The sequence below is a fragment of the Jaculus jaculus genome, chromosome 1, assembly GCF_020740685.1.
Source record: "Jaculus jaculus isolate mJacJac1 chromosome 1, mJacJac1.mat.Y.cur, whole genome shotgun sequence".
Taxonomy (NCBI): Eukaryota; Metazoa; Chordata; class Mammalia; order Rodentia; family Dipodidae; genus Jaculus; species Jaculus jaculus.
In genome coordinates, this window is record NC_059102.1 from 207,073,182 (window position 1) to 207,099,717 (window position 26,536).

The 26,536-nt window shown below is 36.8% G+C and overlaps 1 protein-coding gene across 2 annotated transcripts in view; it reads right to left on the reverse strand.

Annotated features, from left to right (window-relative positions):
- Positions 1-10,916: 10,916 nt before the first annotated feature.
- Msr1 (macrophage scavenger receptor 1) overlaps positions 10,917-26,536 on the reverse strand; it is a 103,157-nt gene continuing 87,537 nt past the window's right edge. For both annotated transcript variants that reach the window (XM_045142440.1, XM_004657066.2), the window contains 2 exons: positions 25,851-26,039; positions 10,917-11,138 (listed from right to left, as the gene is read on the reverse strand). In XM_045142440.1, the coding sequence (XP_044998375.1) occupies positions 11,005-11,138; positions 25,851-26,039 (323 nt within the window). In that variant the 3' untranslated portion in view covers positions 10,917-11,004. The remainder of the gene's footprint in view (positions 11,139-25,850; positions 26,040-26,536) is intronic.

Consider the following 26,536-nt stretch of genomic DNA (forward strand, 5'->3'; position numbering starts at 1 on the left):
ATATAGATCAAGGAAATCATCCATTTCTTTCAGATTTTCATACTTTGTGGAGTATATGCTTTTATAGTATGTCCCTATAATTTTTTGAATTTCTCTGGAATCTGTTGTGATGTTACCTTGTTCATCTCTGATTTTATTAATTTGTGTCTCTTCTCTCTTTCTTTTGGTCAGATTTGCTAAGGGTTTATCAATCTTGTTTATCCTTTCAAAGAACCAACTCTTTGTTTCATTAATTCTTTGGATTGTTCTTTTTGTTTCTATTTCATTAATTTCTGCCCTAATCTTTATTATTTCTTCCCGTCTACTACTTTTTGGTTTGCCTTGTTCTTCTTTTTCCAAGGCTTTAAGGCGAAGCATTAGGTCGTTTACTTGCGACCTTTCTAATTTCTTAATATAGGCACTTAAGGCTATAAATTTACCTCTTAGAACTGCCTTCATTGTGTCCCAGAGATTTTGGTATGTTGTGTTCTCATTATCATTTGACTCTATAAATTTTTTGATTTCCTTTTTGATTTCTTCATTGACCCACTCATCATTTAGTAGTGTATTGTTTAGCTTCCATGATTTTGTGTATGCTCTATAGCCTTTCTTGCTACTGATTTGTAGTTTAATTCCATTGTGGTCAGATAGAATGCAAGGAATTATTTCAATTTTCCTGAATTTGTTAAGATTTGCTTTGTGTCCTAATATATGGTCTATTTTAGAGAATGTTCCATGTGCTGCTGAAAAGAATGTATATTCTGCAGCCTTTGGATGAAATGTCCTGTATATATCTGTTAGGTCCATATCTTCTATGACCTCATTTAGTCCAGATGCCTCTCTGTTTATTCTTTCCCTGGATGACCTGTCAATTGATGAGAGTGGGGTGTTAAAGTCACCCACCACCACCGTGTTTGGTGTTATCTGTGACCTTAGTTCTAATAGTGTTTGTTTGACGAATTTGGGAGCCCCCATGTTAGGTGCATATATGTTTAGGATTGTAATGTCCTCCTGTTGGAGTGTGCCCTTAATCAATATAAAGTGACCTTCCTTATCTTTTTTGACTAACTTCGGACTAAAGTCCACCCTGTCTGATATTAGGATAGCAACCCCTGCTTGTTTTCTAGGCCCATTTGCTTGAAACACCGTCTTCCAACCTTTCACCCTAAGATAATGTCTATCCTTTGTAGAAAGGTGAGTTTCTTGAAGACAACAAATTGTAGGATCCTGCTTTTTAACCCAGTCTGCAAATCTATGTCTTTTCGTTGGGGCATTGAGACCGTTGATATTAAGAGATATTATTGAAAGGTGTGTATTTATGTTTGCCATTTGTGTGTGTGTGTGTGTGTTACTTGTTCTACCTGTGCTCTCTTCTGTTAACTGGTATTTGAGTATGGCTGGTTTTTTCTAGGTTCCTTATATGTGTGCTTTTCCTTTTGTTCAGCATGGAGGATTCTATCAAGTATTTTCTGTAGAGCTGGTTTTGTCTTCAGATATTCCTTTAACCTGCTTTTGTCATGGAATGTCTTTATTTCTCCATCTATTTGGATGGATAACTTTGCAGGATAAAGTAACCTTGGTTGACAGTTGTTATCTTTCAGAACTTGGAATATATCACTCCAGGCCCTTCTGGCTTTAAAAGTTTGTGTTGAATAATCTGCTGTAATCCTGATGGGCTTGCTTTTGTAGGTAACTTGATTTTTCTCTCTAACTGCTTTCAATATTTTTTCTTTGGTTTGTGTGTTTGGAAGTTTGAGTATAATGTGGCGAGGAGAGTTTCTTTCTGGGTTTTGTCTGGCTGGGGTTCTAAAGGCTTCCTGTATCTGTATTGGCACCTCTTTCCCAATTTGGGGAAAATTTTCCTCTATGATTTTGTTGAAGATGCCTACTATGCCTCTGGAGTGGAATTCTTCTCCTTCTACTATGCCCTGAATTCTTATATTGGATCTTTTCATAGTGTCCCGAATATCTTGAAATTCCCACTCGTACTTTTCTATAAGTTTGTCTTTCTCTTTGTTGGACTGCATTAGGTCTGCCACCTGATCTTCTAGCTTAGATATTCTGTCCTCTCCCTCATCCATCCTACTGGTGAGATTTTCTACAGAGTTTTTTATTTCATTAACTGTGTTCTTCATTGCTAATAATTCTGACTGGTTTTTCTTTATTATTTCTATTTCTCTATTTATGTCTTGTATTGCCTTCTTTATTTCATTAAATTGGTGTCCTGCCTCTTCTTTGATTCCTTTGATTTCCTCTTTGATTTCCTCTTTGATTTCTTCTTTGGTTGTATTCATGTGTTCTTTGACCTCTTTGAACATATTTATAATTATTCTTTTGAACTCTTTCTCAGGCATTTCCTCTAACTCTTTCTCACTGGAGGACATTTCTGATGCATTAATACTTTTAGGTGGATTTATATCGTCTTGCTTTTTAGTGTTTCTTGTGTTATAATGTATATATTTTTGCATCTTGGATTAAGTTAATGCTTGGATTTTCTAGCTAGCTGTGTATTCTTAGCTGTATCAATTGATTTGGTGTAAAATATTTTCAGGGTAGGACCTTAAGGTATTAGGTGTGGCTCTTAAGACTCTCAGAGTATCTACAAAGATGTTCTTAGGGGTTGAGTTTCCCTGCTATAGGAGTATTCAAGCAGGCTGAGTGGAATAATATACTGGTAGATTCTAAAATTTAGCTAAACACTGTACCCATTCCATCAACAACAGCCCCGAGTATGTATGCAAGAGTAGTTATTATAATGACCAGATCCTCTATCAACAAAGAGGTTTAGATTTCTGGTCTGTTGAGGTATCCAAGTCAGCTTGTGACCAGGTGAGACCCTTCCCTGGTGCAATCCCAGTTACCTTGGGTGATTGTGGTCTCAGTCAAGTTGCTGCCTGGGTCGTCGGGCTGCTGTTCTGATTTCTGGAGCTGGGCACTTGCTTTTCCTACGGGGCAAACTGAGTCGCTGCCGCCGCCTCTGCAGCTGTTGTAGTTGTCACCGCCGGAGCCCCCACCACTGCTGAAGCTGCCGTTGTCGTGTCCACCGCTGCTGCTCACTCCGAAGCCGCTGCTGTCCTGGGTCCGCTGCTGCTGGGGCCACTGGAACCGGTGCTGGAGCCGCTGAAGTTGCTGCCAAATTCTGCTCCTGCTTGGGTCCCGCCGTCAGCCCAAGTTGGCGTGGCCGGGTCCCGGGCTGCTGCTGTGTTCGCTGGAGCTGGGTTCAGGCGGCAGGGGAGGGGAGGGAGCCGCGGCTGTTCTGGTTGTATCGTGTGCTTTTACCTCGCGGTCTGCTCCTCCTTCCGTTGCTCGCTGCCGCTCTCCCCTCACGTTTCCCGAGTTGCGGAGAGCGCGGTGTGAGGGGAAAAGCCCGCACCTGGCTTGTCCTGCGGCTCGAGTCGAGAGACCGGCGGTTTTCTGCCGCTCCGCGGTTGCGGCGGGTAGCTGAGCCGCCCCGGAGCCGCTGTTCCCGGCTGTGCAGGCTCTGGATGCTCTATAACTCTTCCACTTCTCCGCTGCCGCCTCAACTTCCTATACACCTCACTTTTTAGTAAAAGTGTGTATTTTGCTGAGTTTATTTTGGTCTTTCCCCCCCCAGGCTGTTTTGGCGTGGTACCTACGCCGCCATCTTAACCGGAAGTCGAGTTTCTGACTTTTTTTCAATGTTGTAGCCTAGTCATGGTAGGTCAGCACCGTGCCAGTGAAATTCTTGGGCTGAGATTTCTAAGACGGATGCACCTAGGATCATTCTTTGAGAAAATTACTCTTTATATGTCTTTTTTTTTTCATTCTCTAAGCCCTGAAGCGACCTAGAGTTGTCTGTCTACACTGTCCATTCTGACAATCTCAAGGTAGTCTTGGAAATAATTTCCTACAGACTTTCATGTTTTACAGTGTTGAAGGTACTTTCTTTACTCCATTAGAATTAAAATCTGAGTAAATTAAAAGTACTAGCTAAACAATCAACTTTCCTTTTAATTTACAGAGCATAATAATATATTTTGCCCTAACGAAGCTATGATACACGGCAATCACAGTGTTAAATTAAAATGAAAAGAGCACTATTGGGAAACAAAAACAACTTGAAAGTAATTCTACTTCCTTTTATAAAAGGCATTTTATTGACAATATCCACTCATATACACAATGTACCCTTTCACAAACCCCCAACACTACCCTCTTCTCTATCCCCTCCATTAAGTTCTTTCTTCTTTTTAACATTTCTTACATTGATTTTGATGTCATCTTTTAGCTCTCATATCATGCAACTCTTGCGCAGGTAGATTCAACCAATGTGAGGTCATGAATTGAATTGCCACTTTGTGTTCAGAAGACAGAAGACAGCATTCAAAAGCACTTCTCCCCTTCCTTTGATTCTTATGTTCTTTCTACTACCTTTTCCTCATTAGTTCCTAAGCCTTGGAGTATGTGACAGAGATATCTCTTAGTTATGAACACTGCATTGTCACTTTTTCTCAGCCTTTGATGAGATTTTTTGTCTCCTAAGTAGTCAGCATCTTCTAAAAACAAAAGTTTCTCTAGCCAAAACTGAAAGTAGCATCAATATATCAATATATAGACATAAATAAAACTATTTAGGGGGCAGTTTAGTGGCCATAATATATGCATTTAGAAAAACAAAACAGTAGTAAATTCAGCTCAGGATTTATGATCTTCCCCACCATAGGCTTTTGTTTTGGTTTTCAGGGCCAGGCATGAATTATCTCCCATGGAATGGGCCTCAAGTACTATCAGAGGTCAGTTGCTTTACCCCCATAACTAACATTCCACCATTGCATCAATTGGCATATTTTATCTGGATGGCCAGCCATATAGCTTACAGGGTTCATTTTTGGTGAAGTCTATTGATGAATTTTCTCCCAGAACAGGCTGTATAGAATTTTCCAGTACCATGATAGCTAGCCAATAGGATGGAGGCTTCCAGCTGATCCCCAGCTGTTTTTCCCAATGCCATGAAACTCAAGTATTGGGGTTTTACCTTTTAGCTCTGGTGGGACAGGAAGAGCTTTGAAAAAATACTATATTATTGGGGGGGGGCATCAGAGACCTCTGCACAACTCACCTGAAGATAGCTTATTCTTGTAACTAAAATTTTATTGTGTTTATGGCTGCTGGACACATCATTATCCACCCCTACAGGATATTTCTGTCAAACTCTCTCCTCTTTTATCACACATTATTTTAGCTAATGAGGAAGTAGTTTCCATATGGCTTATTCATAACATCTATCATTCTGTTTAACCATGCTCCCACCCCCCTTCTCCCCCAGTCACTCCACTGACCCCACTTAGCAATTTCATTTCTTTACTTTCATTGACACCATCAAATGTGGGGCAGTAGGGAACACTGGATTTATTTGAAAAGTTTTAGCTTTGCATTGCTGGTAACTCATGTTCTCTCTGGGTCCTTAAAATATCAGTCTGAATTGGCAGGTTACAAAAGACCATTCCAGGTTCCATGTTAGGATGAAGATTATAAGCTCAATGATTTCCATATCAAGCATGCAGCCAGCTAGAGAAATACGACTGAATATTCCTACTCAAAGAATCTAGACTCTGAGTTGTTCTAAAATTTGAAATGTTATGAGCATCAACATGACACTAAATGTTGTATAAATTTCTTAAATATGCTTATTTATTTATATATAAGCATAGGGAGAAAGGATGAACAAACCAGGGCCTCTAGCCACTGCAAACAAACTTCGTATGTGTGGGCCTGTTTGTGCTTCTGGCTTTATGTGGCTACTGGGAAATCAAACCTGGGTCATTAGTCTTTACAGGGAAGCACCTTAACCAGAGTCATTGCTCCATCCTACATATTGTATAAAATTACCCTCAGGATATGTGCATCAAGTACATATGATACATAAATTAATTTTGTGTTGAAACAAATCCCAACCCCAAGATAACTCATTATGTATACACAAATATTCCAAAATACAAAGGAAATAAGGCATTAAAAATAACATTTCTGTTCCCAAGTATTTCAGACAAAGGGTAGGCAATGTGTACATCTTTCCCCTTCTATTTTAGCTACTGACTATCACATGGCTTCCTCATAATGGCTTTCTGCAATTGCTGCTCTTCTCAGTGATAATAGACAAGACACTTAAGAAAAGTGAAAGGTCATTTAATTTCTGTTTTTTACAAGAATAAAATTGTCATGCATATGTGCTTTATCTTAATGTGATAGAAGTTTCTCAAAATTAATGAGTGAAAGATTACCATTTTGTAATATAAACTAATAAAAATGCCCTTATCATATGAAATGTTGGTTCTTTTATCTATCTGTGCATTGCAATTAAACTTCATGGTAGAGATAACCTTCTGAATGTGATTTAAGTACACAGACATTAGAAGGATTTTTTTTTTTTTTAATTTGTGATGTCTGTTACAATTTGGTCTCCTTAGCCCAATCTATAATTTCCTACACATCCAAGAATGTTTTTAAATTACTGATCCTTTTGTCTTTTCTCTCAAATGCTGGGTTTACAGGTTTGCTTTACCATAAAGGGTTAGGAAGAAATTTTTTTCAAAAAAAAATTTTGCTCTTAAAATTCTTGACTTCTTTGTTTACTACCTGAACTGAGGAAGAAAACTCTAAAAGTGGCTACAATCTTTAGAATTTAAATACTAAGATAAAAATAAAAATTGTCTAATGTCACCATCATTTTTATGGCCTTCTCCTTCAATTAATTTATCAGCTTATTCCTAGAGCATAAGATGTTTAAAAAGTTACAGACTAAACTTACTTCCTAATTTGAAATGTCTGACATATAATGAAAAGATGATTACCAAATGTGTTATTCCTTGAAATTTTCTTCTTTCTTGAATTGCTTCTATTTTCTTTCAACCCTTCTTTTTCACCCTTCCATTCCTCATTTTTGGCTTTTCCAGATGACCCCTTACTCACTCATCACTCCAGCAGCTGACTGGGACGCACAGATCATTCTCCCAGAAAGGAAGTCACCCCCCATTCAGATGATAGCTGTGTTCCCTTTATTATGCCATTATAACTTTAGAATTGGAGAGTTGTTTTGCAATTTAAGGAAAAAAAATGAGCATATTATGTCATTAATTTTAGAGGTCATTTTAAGGAAATGAAGCAACAGTCATTTTGTGATTAAAAAAGAAATGTTTATGGAAGTTTGACTGAAGTCATTTGGCCCAAGGAGGTTCTTAATAATGATTAACACTCTACTTCAGTCATTTGCTTTATTTCTAAAAGTTACTCTAGCATATATTTCTATTTTTTTTATCCAAGGAATCCCAAAGAACTTAAGGATTATATTGAATTCCAGAATATTAAAAATAAATACAGTCATTTGCTTTTTTGTGTATTTGATATTTTTATAGAAAAAAAATTAGCAATAGTTTTATGCTTCACAGAACCCTTAAAATCTGGAACCATATGATTCAATATCAGCATACATCACCTTCATAAAACACAGTTTAGGCACAATTTTTTTTTATTAATTAGTTTTGTATTCAGCAAATACAGTCAGTTTGGTACCATTATTAGGCTCATCCATGACCTACCATGGGCCCCTCCTTGTTGAGGTATATGGGTCCAGATACCAGCACAAAAATATTTTTAAAAATCCATTTTAAAATGTGGTTGTTTTATAAATTTGAATAGAACCTAAGGTAGCATATAGGTATAATTCTAAAATGGTCTGTATTCTTATTCATTTTCCTGCTTCCGGCTCAAAATCCCAGGTAACTATCTTGTCCCAACATGCATCAACTTCTTTCTATTCCCTTTCTCACCTTTTTTTCCATTTCTTGGTGAGCAAATCTATTTAACATCTGCCCTCTTTATAGAGAAAAAATAAACACTTGTAGTCTTTTCTCTCTGTGTGGTTGTGGTGGCTAGAGTATGAGCAGAGAAGCAAATAAAAAGGATGAGGGATTTTCTACAGAGATTTGGACTGAGGTGCCTAGAGACCTCAGATACATTTTATGCAAGTCTGTTGTTTCTGTGGCTATGCTGGATATGAAATGAGCATAAACAGAAGTTTAGAAGGTGGGTGGCTATGAACTAGAGAAGAGAGAAAAGAGAAGGGAAGGGAAGGGAAGGGAAGGGAAGGGAAGGGAAGGGAAGGGAAGGGAAGGGAAGGGAAGGGAAGGGAAGGGAAGGGAAGGGAAGGGAAGGGAAGGGAAGGGAAGGGAAGGGAAGGGAAGGGAAGGGAAGGGAAGGGAAGGGAAGGGAAGGGAAGGGAAAGGACAAACAGAATTCATGAGGATGGAACTTAGTAGAATTTCATATGCCCCCTCCCAACATTGGTTACCAGGTAGGTTTTAGGAGAAGGTGATGATTTCACCCCAGGGTCGTATATGCACTTGGCCTAGGAATGAAAGAAGCTGACAGAGGTTCCAGAGGAAGGAGTGAGAGAAGCTAATGGCTAATGGAGACTCCAGAGGAAATGTTGTTTTCTGACCCTGCAGCACAGTCAGGGTGTATAAGTTGCATTAATCTTCTATTGCCTACTATGACTTTCTGAGAATGTAATGAGTAGAATCCAGAGCAAAGGACATGGCACGACAGTTAAAGAAACTTGCTTACAAGCCTGCCAGTTTAGGTTTGATTTCCTAGCACCCAAGTAAAGCTGAATGTAAAGTGGTCCATACATCTGTGATTCCAATATGCCTACAGTAATGACAGGCAGAGCTAGGAGAGTCTGGAAGCTCTCTGACACTAATGAAGTCACAAAAATAAAACAAAAGGAAGATCTTGTCTCATCCAAAGGGAAGGCAATGCAAGAAGTTTTAAGGCATCTGGTCATATTGCATCTGTAGTTAGGAAACAAGGAGAAGTAAATTCTGGTTCTCCACCTCTTTTCTCCTTTTCATTCCATCCCAGAACTCCAAGCCATCATATAATGCCACCCATATCCAAGGTGAGTCTTTGCACATTAGTTAAACCTTCCTGGAAATGCTGTCACATAGATTCCTAGAAATTTGTTCCTGTGGCTATTGTGAATCTTATCAACTTGACAGGTAATAGAATATTATCCATCATAAGTTCATTCCTGACACTTGGCATCCACAAATCACTGTAAAACTATAATACTCTACCCTTGTCCTCAACATTTCACCTTGATTTGTTAATGTGAAATGCATTTACCCCATCTCCAAAAGTCCCCCAAAATCACAACACATCCAAAATTGTGCAAAAGTATAAGTGTAGAATTTCTTCTGAGACTCACATAATCTCTTAACAGTGAGTACCTATAAAATAAAATATACATATTACCTACTCCCACTGTACAGTAGTAGAGAGTGAACTTAAAAGTCAGAAATAAAGGCATAACAAAGAAAGATGGAGATAAAGCAAGATTGAAATTCAACAGGGTGAACACTAAATCTTACACATCCATATCTGGTATCTAGGTGTTATGATGGCATATTTTTGGCCCCCAACAGCCTTGGATGACCCTGTTCGTCTAATTATGCTTATGTAGCACACATAGCTTGCCTTAGCCCCGTTCTACTCTGAACGTGAAGCTTTATTCAGCAGATGACCTAGTATCTCTGATATCTTAGGGCCTCAAGTGAAACTTTGCAATATCCTTCACAGCTTCAGTAAAGGGTTTTGTTAAGGGAAATGTGACCTTGCCTGGTACCAACCTCCTTTGGTAACTTTTGTGTAAGTCTCCATGAGCCCCACACTCTTTCATTGTATAAAACCATGATCTTGAGGATGGTGCTGCCAAATTCTCCTGTTGGCCTGTAATGTAGTCTGGCCCTCTTTTTACCACAGCTATAGTGGCCACCTCAATACACTGACTGAACCTGGGACAGATCTTCCCTAAGCAATTTTTTTCTAGCAGAGAAATATCTCAGTCACATTCTTAGTTCAGGTCCTCTCCTTTCAAATAAACCTATATCTTTATAAGTTAGAACCTTCTTTAGGTGATCATCTTTTTCAAGGTGTGAGGTTTCTCTTTTATTGCGCTAATCTCTTTAATAATTGCAGTGATTTTCTATTAATACCTTGCCAGCAATGTTAAGCTAGACCATGCTTATTACTTTGCCAAACTGGACATTTTAATTTCATTCTGTTTCCCTTGTGGCTCTCTTTCATGCAGACTTGGATAAAAAGAGTGAATGAGTAGCAACTATGGAACAATCTGAATAGCATCATGTCTTGAAATTTGTGCTGACAACAAAGTACCTCATTACTTTTTATTTAGTGACACTCCTAAGTATAAGTCAAAATGATACCAGAATGACCTTTAGCTCAGTTCCTGATAGAATCATTATTTACCTCTGAAATTTTAGTAACTTGTCTTTCCATTGTCTACATTGTAATTGTCATTGTGATCCTCCTTTGCCCACAAAGGCCCATTAAGCACTGCTTTTACAGCATTCTAGTGCCTCTGTATGCCACATCTGCAAGCTCTTCAAGATGCTTCCTGGAAACAAGTTCCAAAGGCCTATAAACTACATGTTCAGGCTTATCTCAGTGACATCCTCATTCCTGTTACCATTTTATTGTAGTATTACTTTTCTGGTTGCTGTGACAAAATATTTCACACAGACAAGCAAATGAAGGGAGGGATTATTTTGACATTTTGTATGAGAGTATGCTCAATTCGTCATGGTAGCATGAATGTGGGAGCTGGTCAAGAGACAAACAGAAATGCATATTGCTACTAAGCTGAGGACTCTAGCTTATGAAATGATGCCACACACATTCAGGGTGGGTCCTTCTACCTCATTTTAATCCCCTCTGGAAATGTTATCATGTATGTACCCAGATGTTTGTCTTTTAGGTGATTCTTTTAGGTAATAATATCAACCATAGTAAAATCAAAAGTTTTATAAATAAACATTAAATAGATATTAAGGTGATCAACAGGTTTATCTAGTCATTTATAAATATCCTGTTTCCTAGGACAATATCATGAATCCCTTAAATTTTATAGTGCTTTTAGTGGGGCAAGGTAAAAAATAATAATTTTGCAACAATGATTTCATATATGTGAATGAAAATATGAATACATTATGAAACACAAGTGACTCCAGCATCTTCTGAATGTGAACAGCCTCTTATACCCCAGTGCTTAATATTGCACTCTTCAATGGATAACTCTCTTCCAAAACAAAACACTTCATTCAGCCATATTGGACCAGTACCTAGAATAATCAGATACAACTGCATTAGTAAGTGTAACAAAGTGTTTATGTTTCAGTGGTCATTAAATCATTCACTAATTAAACACTGAGGTGTTTATCATTCTCTACATGCAAGTATTATGGTTATAAAATTGAAATTCTTGCCTCAGAAAGTTCCTTATTATACAAGCCTGTAAAAAACTAAACTACATAGTAATAACAGTTATAACAAAGCTACTGACTCAGTTCTGTGAAAGCACAGAATGAGGAATAATTAATCCCCCCCCCCAAGGATGCACTGTCTCATTATTAATCTAAACAAAACAAGGAAAGGAAGCTATAACTATGAACTTATGATGACCAAAGTACATCTGGATGTCTGAAACTTGGTGCACATCTAGAACATTAAAATGGAGGACTGAAGTACTTTGTCTTACTAATTGTTAGATATACTATAAGGACAGAGAATGGTTTACCAGTAGGCTACCTAGTACATGTTTCATTTAAAAATATAGACTTTACTTCCACTTTCCAAATAAAGATTCCACTTTATTAATAAAAAAAAAATCATTTTCTGGGGATGAGAGATGACTAAAGGTTAAGGTGCTCGCCTACAAAGCCTAACTACCCTGGTTCAATACTCCAGTACCCATGTGAAGCCAGATGCACAATGTGGTGCATGCATTTAGAGTTCATTTGCAGTGGCTAGGTGCCCTGCTGAACCCATTCTCTCTCTCTTTCTCTGCCTCTCTTCTTTATGATTCCTTCGGCTTGAAATTATGTAAATAAAATATTTTTTAAAAAGAAATCAATTATTTGGAAAGGGGCTGGTGTTATGAAAATATAATTTTAAAAATAAATGTTAATAAATGTTTCTTATCTCTAAAACTTTTACTAGTGTGTCCCTGTATCTCTCTTTTTAAATATTTTATTTTACTTTTTATTTATTCATGTGCATGTGAGAAAGGGAGAGAGACAGAGAGAGAGAAAGAGAGAGAGAGAGAGAAAGAGAGAGAGGCAAAAACTCCAGAGCAGTTTTTACCTTGTGTATCTGGCTTTCATGGGTCCTGGAGGATCAAACCTAGGTCATTTGGCTTTGCAGGCAAGCACCTTAACCATTAATCCATCTCTCCAGCCCACTGTATCTCTCCCTTGGAAACAGAACCTTTGGAAACTTATGGCTCCAACATATGGCTACATTAGCTTTTATTAGCTGCATGGCATTGCAGCTAATAAAAATGTGTTTTTAAGAAAATTTCAAGCCAGGCATGGTGGCGCACGCCTTTTATCCCAGCACTCGGGAGGCAGAGGTAGGAGGATTGCCATGAGTTCAAGGCCACCCTGAGATGACAGAGTTAATTCCAGGTCAGCCTGGACCAGAGTGAGACCCTACCTCGAAAAACCAAAAAAAAAAAAAAAAAAAAGAAAATTTCATATCAGTAAGAAAGTGATGATTCACTAATGATGTCAACCAGCAACAAATCCTGAAAGTCTTACAGTCAGGCAAAATGTGCCAAATGGTGCAAAAGTGGTATATTTGTCATAAGAGAAACCTACTACCCTCTAATTAGAGTAACATTCCACTGGAGGGGATAGATCCCTGGTATTGAAAACCTAGTGAAAATTCTATTGCTGGGGGGGACATAACCCCTAGAGAAGTAATGACTATTGTCTAAGTAAATAAATGTACTCTGCCCACCAAATTATAGTCTAAGAACTTATGTTTATTCCCATATGTTAATGTTACTCTCACTTTTGGTTAAAGAAGCCTCTCTTTTTAGATGGTGGAGACCACGGAGGTGACTCAAAAACTCACCATACTGCTGAGAAGAAGTGACAGGATTGGACATCTCTATCATACCCTCTAAGGCTCAGGGTCCATTGCAAAACAGATGGCAGAAAATAATTTAAGAGCCAAAGAATAGGTAGTACTGTTTACAATGCTGTCTTCCAGACACTATATGGATTTAATATTTATGACCTCACAGTGCTTGACACTGCCTTCCACAAGACCTTCATAATAGGAGGAAAAAAATTATAACATCAAAATAGAGGAGTCTAACTGGAAAAAAGAAAGGATTCAATGGAGGGTGGATTTGGGAGGGGTGAAATGGGGTAGTGGGTGGTAATTCTCATGGTTTATAGTCTATGCTTATGGAAGTCGTCCAAAAAAGTTTAAAGATAATTTTAAAGAAAAAAAAAGACAGACAAAAAAGGAAACTGACAATTAAGTAGCTAAATTTGAACAAACACCTTTGCAAAACTATCTTTATATGACTCTCCTAGAGTAGACCAATATTATGTTGAAAAGTACTCTCACAGTCACTAAAGTCATTAAAAACACATTTAGAAACAATACCAACCTAGAAAACTGATCTCTGTTTGGTAACTATGGGTAAACTAAAGAGGTATTTTTCATAGACCCATATATTATGTCATTACTCTCCCTGGATTTTTCAAATGGTCTGTGAGATGAATTCATAAACTATAACAACATATGTATGGCGAACCATATATAAAATCACATAGTGCCATGTGTATATATGTAAATAAGCAACTCCTGATGATGTTGTGATGTACTGTGTGGGTAACACTTGAGTTAATCTTAAACAACTTCTCATTACCTAAAGCTAGATATGTTTTGGAAATGGAAAGTTAATAGAATTCATGTATGGGAATTTTTTCAAAGGCTTATTTATTTATTTTTTGGTTTTCCGAGGCAGGGTCTCACTAGCTCAGACTGACTGGAATTCACTATGTAGTCTCAGGGTGGCCTTGAACTCTTGGCAATTCTACTATCTCTGCCTCCCAAGTGCTGGGATTAAAGGCGTGTGCCACCACGCCTGGCTCCAAAGGTTTATTTTTTAAATTGGTTATTAGAATTAAAAAGGAGTTTGTTTTCCAAATATAAAATAAGTAGGTAGAGTCATTAAATTTGTAATATACATGTAGTAGAAAGACCAAAATGTGAGATGGAATTACATTTTAGTATATTTTATCAAGGCAATTATGAATGTCATATTTTTCATATACTAGTAATAAAATTATTATAATCCGAACATTGTTTCATTTTGGATTATTTTTTAAAACTAGTTATGGGTTCTTGGGATTGAATCCTGGGTTCTGTTCACTGAGCTCCTCTTCCAGGCCATGATGTTTTTATCATGAGACAGCAAAGGATTTCCTGGGCATTCGAGTGTTAAAGGAGTAATGGTAATCTGAAGAGTAATTTATAGCAGTACTGAGCCTTGAAATTTTATGACAGGTAAAAGGATAATGTAATAAAATATAATACCTTGCCAGGAATATTTTTAGTTTTAAATTTATATTAGGTATGACATGTTTGCTTTTGAATATGTGTATGTATATATACATACATACATACATACATACATACATACATATATATTGTGTGTGTGTGTGTGTGTGTTTGTGTGTGTGTATTTCTAGAAAGCTCCAGAAATCTGCAAAGGGCTACTCAAACATGTAGACAAATAGTAATTATGTAAATAGTATAACTACTACCATGCTAACATGTAATGAAGGCAAAACAACATGAGACATGCAAGTTATATTTACCAAGGTTGTGAACAGTTATAGTCTGCATAATAAACCGGTATGATGCTTATTGTAGCTCTATCATAGTTTGAGAAGCAGGAGAATGAAGTGACACATGGCATCTGTCCCCAGGCCACTGTGATGCTCTCACTTTGCATTTTGTTGTTCTATGAACTAGATTCAGATCTCAGCAGGATTGTGAGTTTATAGTCCAAAGAAAGAGAATCAAGAGGGAAAATCTTTTCATAGGTTGCAGCTCTGTTCCAGAAGGGACAATACAGCGACAAAAGTACTTCATCATTGTGCTAACATGTGATCATTTATAGAAATCACCTTCTAGGACTTAGTGAGTGCTAGAATACCTACCTGTAATAATAATGAGAATTAAAGTTCCTCTTTCAAAGACTCATTGCATGACAGCAAAGACTCGTTATTTGATCTATTATTTCATTGAATCCTCCAATAACATTAGAAAAATAAGCATTATTCCCTTAAATTTGCCCAGACCTATCACCTTTAATCAAAGATTTACTGCATTCCCAAGCATTCTTAGATATAATCATACCATGAATTAGCTTTGAGTGCCCACACATGTGAGTAGAACCAAACTCCATACTCTCTGGAATGATTTGTTGGGGTTTATGTCCTAAGTGGATGACATATCTGACATCATGAATACAGTAGCATATATTTGCAATTATAACCACTGATTCTTATTCCAGTTCTTGCCCTGAGGACCAAGAATGGTGGCAAGTATGTGGTGCCTATCATAACTATGTGTTTTTCCTGTGTGGAAAAGATTCTGGTGTGATAAGCATGGCTTAAGTGCTTGTTAACAACAGAGTAGGTCTCCCCTCACATAATTCTGCTTACTTATTTTTGAAATAATGAAAATTTTATCTAATATACTGATTATATTATAATTGTATAAATATACTGGGACTCAGAATGATGTATGACTCTCTCAAACAGCATAGCAACCACATACCTAAAACTAAGTGACATTATTGGACTACATTAATACCCAAATTGAGTTAGAGGAATAATTCCCAAATATTCTTTCTTAATATTGCAATAATATATTCAGGACTATTAAGCCTAAGGGAAAAAAATATTTAAAGCTTATTTCCCATCTCATCCTAAATTCTTTTCTGCATTTAAAAATTAATGGAAAGGTAGTATAAAATTCATAAAGTTTTATCCTCATCTAAACCTAAAGGATAAAAACAAATTTGTTTTTATTTCTTTAGATAATAACAGTGATTCAAGAAGTTTTGTTGCTGCTAGTGTCAGGGTGGGTTTTTGGATCTGATCTTTCTACTCACTGAAATAGAAATGTGTATTTTGGATATGCTTTATTTTCTGGTCTAAGTTACTCATTCTATCTATCAGCTAAATATCTATTATCTATTTATTTATCATTATCTGCTCCATCTCCAAATACATGCATTGATACATCTATGATTTGCAATTGGAGGGTTGTAGGAAGTACCAATAGTTTAATTTTTGTTTCTAAGATCAGGTAGCAATGAAAGCATCGTCTATGGTTTCTGAGGTGTTATGAGCTTGGTTTGCATTGCTTGATGATTCTATTTTCTCTCAATATTTTTGAAACAATATTGATATTAATATTTTATTAAGTATTCTTAATAGCTTTAGTCTGATCTTCAGTTTAACTCCATTTTATGGTGAAATTGTAATTGGGGTTTTATTATTAACCAACAGTAACTAAGGTTACCTGCCAAGGAGATAGATGGGATACCAAAATAAATCAAATCACTAATGGCTGAAAGTGTCTGGCATACTTGCTTTTATAGTAACCACTTCCATATTCCACAGGCAATTTTCTAGAGAAATTTTAAAACTGTAAGAGGAAAGAGATGACAAAATTCTAACTATGCATAACACATACATACTTAATATATTACTGCATTCCCAAGCATATATATTATAATATATACATATATATATATATATATATATATATATATATATATATATATACACACACATACATACATATATGGAGAGAGAGAGAGAGCGCGCGCGCGCTAGGTGAAATGAATCTGACATTTTATGTCTTTCAGTTAAGAAGTGATTTGTGAAAGTATTCACCAAAAAGGAAGAAAAATGTGTTTGGAATCAAAGTTGAAAATGACTATGCAATCAGAATAAAGCAGAGTAGGTAGACCCTGTGCTTAAGATTCTTTTTTTTTTTTTTCTGAGGTAGGGTCTTACTCTAGCTCAGGCTGACCTGGAATTAACTATGTAGTCTCAGGGTGGTCTCAAACTCATGGTGATCCTCCTGCCTCTGCCTCCTAAGTACTGGAATTAAAGGTGTGTGCCACCATATCCTGCTTATGGTTAAGATTCTTATGTGTGGTTCTAAGAAACTATGTATTTTCTGTCATTTGTATCATACACAGTAAAGGGATAAGAGTAACATAATTCTGAGATTTCATTTGGGTTTGGCATTCTGTGATTCTGTGTTATGAAGAAGCCAGGTCTTTATAAAGGAAATTCTTATATAGAATTGAGAAGATGCTCTGTGTAGTGGAGAGAGCATAGTAATTATAGCCAGATTAAGAATGAAGTAGGCACCTCCTCCTTCAAGCTCTCTGTAATGACTGTAAATTTGAGCAACTTTTGTGAGCTCTATTAGCCACACTTACAATATAAAAAATATTACTATTATATCTGTTTCTCATAGAATTCCATCAATACCAATTTAGATCATATAGTAAGATTTTATTAAATAATGCAGGTTCATGATGGTGTTGACTTTCTTATGGTAAGTAACAAAACAAATGGGTTATAAACTATATAGATGCTATATTCTATTAAATAATAACAAACATCTAAACATTTACATATCAAAGTTTTTAACTGGAGGGAGTCATAGGTCCAAATTTGAGTTCTGATGAAGTATTTCATTTATCTTCAGGACAATTTTTATTAACATCATCTAAAAGATAGACAGGGCTACATTTCCTAGCGTGTTCTGCAATTTTTTGCTTGAGTGTTTTAAAGTTTTCATTGTATAGATCCTTTTCTTCCTTGGTTAGGTTTATTCCAAGGTACTTTATTTTTTTTAATGCAATTGTGAGTGGGAGTGACTCTCTGATTCTATCCTCTATGTGCTTGTTGTTAGCATATAGGAAGCCTACTGATTTCTGTGTGTTTAATTTGCATCCTGCTACATGGCTATAGGTGTTTATCAGCTCTAACGGTTTGCTGGTAGACTCTTTAGGGTCCTTTATGTATAGAATCATGTAATTTGCAAATAATGATAACTTGATCTCTTCCTTTCCAATTTGTATCCCTTTTATGTGTGTCTCTTGCCGTATTGCTATAGCTAAGACTTCCAGTAATAAAATAAAAGTGGGGACAGCAGACACCCTTGTCTTGTTCCTGATTTTAGTATGACCCTGCTATACTACTCTTAGGAATATATCCTAACTCATCTCACTACCTCAACCATGTTTATTGCTGCTCTATCCAAAATAGCTAGGAAATGGAACCAGCTTAGATGTCCTTCAACTGATGAGTGGATAATGAAGATATGGCACAGTTATAATAGTGGAGCACTACTCAGCAGTAAAGAAAAATGAAGTCATAAAACTTGCAGGAAAATGGGTGGATATGGAAAGGATTATGCTAATTGAGGTAACCCAGGCCCAGAAAGCCAAACACTTTATGTTCTGTCTCATATGTGGATCTTAGCTACCAATGATTGGACTTCTGCATAATTAGGAAGAAAAGTCCATAGCATAGGCCAGTAAGCTAGAAGGAGATATAAAGGGAATAGAGAGGGAGGGAGGGAGGGGGGATTTGATAGAAAGGTATTGTATATATGTAAGTAGAAGAACAGATTAATGGGGATCAGGGGAAGAGATTGAGTAAAGGAAATGTACAAGGAGGGCTAATAAAAATCTAAGAGGATATAAATAAGTCATATGAAAACCTACTTTTTTTGGACAATGGAACACACAGGAGCCATAGCTTGTTAATAGAAAATTTTCAGTACCAGGGATAGGATACCTTCCAGTGAGTTTTTGGCCAGGGAAGTCTCTGATGCCCCCAAAACATTATAGGCCATTGGCCAAGGCCCTCTGTTTCCCACCAGGAATAGATGGTAAGACTCTATTGTTGAAGAGTCCACAAACTTGGGCTACAAGGTCACTGAAAATTCTTGCTGGAACTGAGCTGAAAACCTCCTTCGTGTAGACCAGCTGACAGAAAGGTAGAAGAAGCCACACTGTATGTAGTTCAATGGGAGAAAGAGAAATCGCCAGTGAAGATACTCCACAGTGGACACTGCAAGGCTAATATTTGGCCAGCGAGGCCAAATGAGCCAATGAGTGCAATAGTGGCATGTCTGTTATGGGGGAAATCAACCACCCTCTAATTTGACTTGGGGCCCACTCCAAGGGAGGGAATACATCCCTGATAGTGAAAACCTACAACAGGGGTAGTCATGAGCCTTAGGGGTGTAATGTCTGCTGCTGTCTGGCTAAATGTATATACTATGCTCACCAAACTTCCCAGTTAGCACTTCTCTTAACATTCATACTCATATATTAATGTTACTCTTACTTTTGGTTAGAGAACCTTCTCTTTTTAGATGGAAGTGACCTTGGGATGACTCAGAAGGCACCATGGTGCTGAGAAGAAGTGACTGAGCAGTGCTCACCATTGATATATCTTAATCACACCTTCCATGGCTCTTCCATTATGGAAGAGGTGGCAGAAAGAAGGTAAAAGCCAAAGGAAGGGTAGGACTCCTTACAACATGTTCCTTCATACACAAAATGGCCTGGATACCCATGACCTCACAGTGCCTGACACTACCTATACAAGATCATCATAATAGGAGGAAAAGGTCATGACATCAAAATAAAAGAGAGACTGATTGAGAGGGTGAGGGGATATGATGGAGAGTGGAGTGTCAAATGGGAAAATCGGGGGAGAGAGGGAATTGCCATGGGATATTGTTTACAATTATGGAAGTTGTCAATAAAAAAATTTAAAAAATAAAAAATAATAATATAAACAAAAAATTCACCAGAAAATTGATTCTGAAATGTGATAGTGGTTATAGGAATGACAGAGAGATAGTGCTTATGATGAGAATGCTCTATTTCCATTTTCCAGTTTGGAGCTCAGCACTACAACCTGAGGAAAGGATGAGAAAGTACTTTTTGTCCAGATATAGTTTCCACTTTAGTATCAATACAGCACTACAGATACTTAAAGTAGATATATGGAAGTATCACATCTGTGTTTGTAATCAAGTGACCACTGGAGTAAAGAGGGAAAAGGCTGGAAGGGATATAGAAGGGATACCTGTGTGATGCTTACACTTGCAAGGACAAATACCAGATGCCTCTAGGTGCTTTCTTGATTTTACAGGTTTTGTCTACTCAGGAGAAAGAACATTCCACTTTATGCAAAAGGTACTTCCAAATGAAGTAACCTATTTAAAAGGATAATTCTTTAAGATTTATTCCAATAAATCATTTTGCTTAGAGTTGTAAAACTAATTGTTCTTAAAGCCAACAAGGATTTTCTCTGGTAAGCTAGGTTTGCTATTTTTAAACTGGAAAGAACAGAAAAAAGCATATATGAGCATGTGTTTGTGTGTGTTGGGGAAGGCTGTGTTGATAAAATTATATTTATTCTGTAATGACTAAATTAGATAAAGAATATGTATTTGATTTTCCCTCTTTTTGTTTCAAGTTTGACAATTGCATGCAATATAATATTAATATTATTATTATTCTTTTTACAATTGTGTCACAAATAATTAAATACTCATGCATGTTTGTCTTCCCCAGCCATGCATTCATTCATAGTTCTAAAATTCCTTTCCATTCCACCTCTTCCCTGACTCCCAAATTTCCATATAAAGCTTCAAATTTAAGGTGGTGGAGTTAAAAACTGGAGTATTTAAATACTTTTACTTATAGTGTTGTTCACTATATATAATCCTAAACTGTTTATAGGGTAAGACTGTCCCTTAATGATGCTGATCATGCTATTTACTTTTCATAACCATCATTCTATTATTTATATTCCTCACCTACTTGAAAAGTCTCTCAATCCTTTTTGTTTTGACATAACTAGCTTGAAAGACTTGTCAAGTAGCCCAGTAAATAATTTAATTGAGGCTAAGTCCTGTAATTTTACTTCTATTGGAAGAGAAAGCATCTTCTTGCCAGCATTTCAGGATACTCCCTTCCTTCTTTTCTTACCAGTGCTTTGGATTACAAGTCCCCATAGATATAATAGTGGGTGAGCTATAACTCTGAGGAAATGTATAATGTTTGTATTCATTGTCAACTTGATCAGATTTCAATTCCCCTCTGGGCGTGTCAGTAAGTGCATTCCAGAGAGGGTATAGGGATGTAAAAGAGCATCCTTGAATGTGAGTAATGCCATTCCATGGCTTGGGGTCCCAACAGAATAAAAATGAGGAAGAAGAAAGCTAGGAAAGAGTTACAATTTTCCTTCTCTCTGATTCATGGCCACCTTGGGGCAAACCACTATTCTCTGCCTTGCCTTCCCTGCCATTGTGGACTGAATCCTCAGAAACTGTTAGCAAAATGAGTTTTTCTTCATTTCAGGTACTTCGGTCAGGTATTATGGTCACAGAAGTACAAAAAGTTAATATACAAATAATATTCTATCTGTAAGGCTATGTGCTTAAGTTAATGTACTATTAGGGCAACATCCTTTCAACTCTGTGTTTCCCTCCTAGGTTTTAACACCAATGAGAACATTTTTGAAGTCCATGGCAAGCTTTTATGCTCAGGGAAATAAAGGTTTGGCATATATTTTGCAAAAAGTCATTAGTTTTCCTTGAATAAAAGTGTGTATCATGTTTTTGTTGCATTCAATTAGGTGTTCTGTCTGTAATTGATGAAATGCTTACCTCAAGAAAGAAGATAAATAAACTATTATCTGGTTTGTGTCTAAAAGAAACAAAGCCAAATGCAGAGGTGTCAACTGTGGAGTATATAAACACCAGCAAGCTTATCCTCATGAGATATATTTTAGGATTTTTTTTTCCCTTTTATAGACTAAAATGCTCCATCATGGTTATGGGAACAGGTAAATTGCATTTATTTTCTCACAACAAAGACGCAGTCTGAGAGAGTCCAACTCATTCACATGACACTAATCTAAAACTGCAGAACTTTCCAGGTGTAGTAGTTTAAATGGATGGTCCCCAATATATTCAGGATTTTATTGAAGTTTGTAATTGAGATCTGCAGCCACCTGGCTGGAGAAGATGTCACTGGGCAGAACTTAGAGTCCATTCCAAAGGTGTGGTGGTTGATTTGGAATTCCAGCCTAAAGATATGTAAAGTGCTAGTGTCCAGCCTGGTGTTCTTGTAGTGTGCTCATTTGTCTTTTGGTGGTGGCTTGTGGATTTTTCTCTCTCTGCTTAGACCTGTGAAAGTGGGAAAATTTCTTCTGCCTCTATGGAACTTCCCTTCTATCTTCAATAAATATCCCTTCTTTCATAACTGTGCCTGGTTTGCAAATTCACCTCAGCACTCTGAGGCTGTCTACTACAGAAGTGATACTAATTAGTGGGCTGCAATGAATTGGACCATGTGGATTTTGGCCTTTTGGAACTTTTGTTTTGGAGGAATGGGCATAGATTTGGTGCTTGCAACTGAAGAGGATTTTTGGAGCAGCAAACCAAGTTCAAGTTTTATCAACTATTCTTGAGATAGTTTGAAAATGTTAAGTACAGAGAGAATTGAACTTGGAAGCTTCGATTATGAACTTTCTAAGGGGAAGAAAAGACCACAGAAAACCTTGTTGGAACTGGTCTGCTGGCAGAAGGGCTGGTTGCATTCTGCTGCCCAGGCCTAGAAAGTTTGATTGCAGTTAAATTTGTAATAGACTGATGGGTGTGGCTAAAGATATTATACTGAGAGATTTAAGATTGTAATTTGGAAAAAGTCATGCAAGTCAAAATTATAGGCACTGAGACTGTGTTTTGGTTGCTGATACTGTTATTGTCAAATACAGTAACAATCTTAAAGAAGATGACCTAAGTACTTTACACCAAAACAATGGAGAGAATGCCTGAGTAAAGACTATGATAGAAATGCAAACTCTTTTGGAAAGAGTTGATGGGAGAAGAAGAAACCTGCTCTTCAAGGTTATGATTTATTTCTATCCTATATTAAGAATATGGTTGTATCCTGTATATCTGGTATTGGTTTTGGGAGCATGAAAAAATTGCATGGAATGGTCATGAAATGCACACAGTTCCAGGATCTGCTTCTGAGCTGTGGCATATACGCAGAGCATGATGACCCTCATTAATAGGCTGGAAGAGCATTTGGAAGATGAACCATGATTTTCATGGAGACCCAAAGATGTTTTGGGTATAACAGGACTGTGAAAGGGCTACCATGAAGGCTAGAGATAAAAGTTTTCCCTGGATACTCAGCCAAGCAGGAGGGGTGGAATTGGAAAATCTAGAGACTACCAGTCACTGGTTATGATAATGGGTTTGGACTGCAGAAGTTTGATGTTTGCTTGATGGTTGTTGAGTTTGCATTATTCCAGTCTCTCCTTGCTATGCCTTATACCAGTTGAAAATGTTTACTCTGTTCCTTTATATGTTGAAGGTATATAAGTTGTTGTGATTTTTACAGGACTCACATCAAAGTTACAATCTTACATCTCAGATGAGACTTAGGACTTTGGAACTATTAAGTCGGTAAAACTGTATGAACCTCTGAATTTGACAATACACAGTTTGAGATGGTTATGAATCTATTGGGATCCAGGGGTGGAATATGTAGTTTGAATGGATGAGCCCCAATATATTCAGGATTTTATTAAATTTTGTAATTTAGACCAGGAGCCACCTGGTTGGAGGAAGTGTCAATAGGTGGCTCTCAGGGTCCAGGCCTAAGGTGTGATGGTGGACTTGGAATTCCATTCTAAAGATATGCTTAGTGCTAGAGTCCAGTCTGGAGTTCTTCTTGTGTACTTGCTTGCTTTTTGGTGATGGCTGGTGGCTTTTTCTCTCTCTTCTTGGACCTGTGAACATGGGCCAATTTCTTCTGTCACTGTGGAGCTTCCCTTCTATGTTCAATAAATATTCCTTCCTCTATAACTGTGTTTGGTTTGGAAGTTCACTTCAGCAGTGTGAAGCCATCTGCTACACCAGGTAAAAAGGTATCATGGATGAGCCTGGTATATTCTTCATTAGATCTGAAGATTTTGATTTGTGAATACTCACAGCCACTTGAATGTTTTAAATAAGCATGTATGAAAAATAAAGTGTTTCTTCCCACCATCATTATTGTTAATATGTTTTCTTCCCAGTACAACACATGGACACTCAGATTGGCAGCTAGTCTCAGCTAAGTGATTGATTCTATATTTCATTCTCTATTGATTAAGAATTCAGAGACTTTTAAAATTTTATCTCTTCTCTGGCAAAAACTAACTTATCATCCTTGAAAATATTTCACTTTGAGAGATAAAATTTATATGCACAAGTCTGATTTTATTTCCACATTTCTTTATTCTTACTTTATTTGTTTGTTTTGATATAGGGTTCTTACAGATGACCATGTTGGTCTTGACCTCAAGATACTTCTTCCTCAACTCCCCTAGTTTTGGGTATATAGGTTTGTGACACCCTAATGGCTAAGCCCACATGTAGAAAATGCTGAAAAATTTCTGGAAGTAGGACAGGGGTTGAAAATTTGGAAGTCTAAATATTTATTGTGTTATGACAAATTTCCGATATTTTCTATTTGTTTGATTTTATATTCAAAATTTTAAGGAACAAGTTAAAAACTGGTGCCTAGGGGCTGAATCTGGGCATACAAATTGCACACATCACTACACTTATGCTAACTTACGTACAGTCTCTTCATGAAATTATAGTTCCCTTCTGGCCTCTGTGGACTTATAACATGGGAACTGCTTCCATTTATCTCTTACTACCTGATATGAGAATTCATTTAGGTAAAGTGATAAAGGATATAATTGTGACCTATTACCAAGATTATTCAGGTCTTTCGTATAATGCTACAAATGTACTTATTATTAAATAAATTATTATATGCTATTTCTTTTAAGCATTTTAAATGTCCTTTATGCATTTTAAAAGTCCACTTTATGTGTTATAGTCACCAGATATGGTGGTTTGACACACTTTCATTTTATCAACATAGATAAGATGATCTCTAAATGGTGCTATTTTTATCATTATAATTTTATATAAAATTTTCTCACTATTTTGCCTGCCTGACCACATGCATCAAGACTAATACTTGTGAAATCATGAAGGTTAAAGTCATATTTTTGTGAATATCAACTTTAGCAAAACTGATTTTCAGATTTGAAGATAAGTTGAAAATATTGGTTAAAATACTAATGGGTGTACATTTTCTTAATGGCTTTGTCATTCAGAACAGAATCATTTGAACATGTTTAATAATACACACAACCTATTACAAAAATGAAAATTGACAGTAAAAGTTGCATAGATATACATTTAAATATATTTCTGCCTGCAAATGATCTCCATAACTCTTTTAATATAGTCATCACAGGAATTGCTGAATCATCAAGGTACAATACCCAAATGTATATGAAGCAACCTCAATGAGGAAAAGCAACCTTCTCTGTTAATTTCTGCCATGCTCTTTAAAGGAAGATAAAGCAGAATCATAAGGTGCAGAAATAGTTTCTTTCTCTTTCATGGTCCCCAAGGTATACAGTCTACCAGGTGTACATGGCACTTCACTTCTGTGGGACTCACAGGGAGGCAAAAGAATGACTGGGTTTGAGCGCATTTGTCTCCATCCTCACTTATGTAAACTGAGCCCTCCAGGATTTGTCCTTCCATATCAATACTTCACTCCTCCTTGTTTCTCTTTATTGGCCTCATAAATTGCTCTCTTTTCTTCGGCTAGCTACCCAATTGAGTTAAAAAGATATTTGAATATGACAGGTCAGAAAACATGTCATTTATTTAGGGTACTAATCTTTATTTTTTTACTTTGCAGGAAAGGGCAATTGAAAAAAAAAATCTTACACGGAATTCTTCTCTCATCGTACCTGCTCGGTTCCCACAAGATTAAGGAGTGACATTTTAATTTTTAATCAAGATATTCTTCAGATTACCTTGTCCAAAATAAGCCATCTTGTGCACAGTTTGAACACCTGGGTATCCCAAACTTCGGCATATTACTTGTCCAGCACGTATTTCCCAGTGGTCGTCACAAATTGTACCCCACTGACCACCGTGGAAGATCTCCACCCTGCCTTCGTAAGACCCTCTGCCACCAACAAGTCGAACTGTCTTAAATGGAGCTGTAAAATAAACACGGATTGGTTATGTTTATGTTGTTTCATAACACTGTTTTCCATTGCTTGGGTTCTAAGTAGGAACTTTTCTTTTTAGAAAAGCATTTTAGCACATTTCTTCAATAAATTAAACTATTGGAATAAATAATAAACTGCCTAGCGCCACCTATTGGTTCACAGCTTAACTCCAGTACTTGTAATTTTTATTTTATGCTTAGGTTTTTAATATACCATATGGTACAATAGCAGAGAGCATATAAAATTAATGAGAAGTTTAAACAATATATAATTTATTAGCAATTTGGGAAAGTATGTTAGGTATCCAACTTGCAAAATAGTCAGAAATGAATTACACATAGTCTAAGGATGTAGACATAATGGCACTATAAATTTAGGAGGAAAAATATCTATTTACAATCTTGAAGCGAAAGTGCTCTTCCTTAGTCTGTTGTCAAGGTCTGACTATATGAAAGGAAAGATGAATAGACTTGACTTAACAAGTA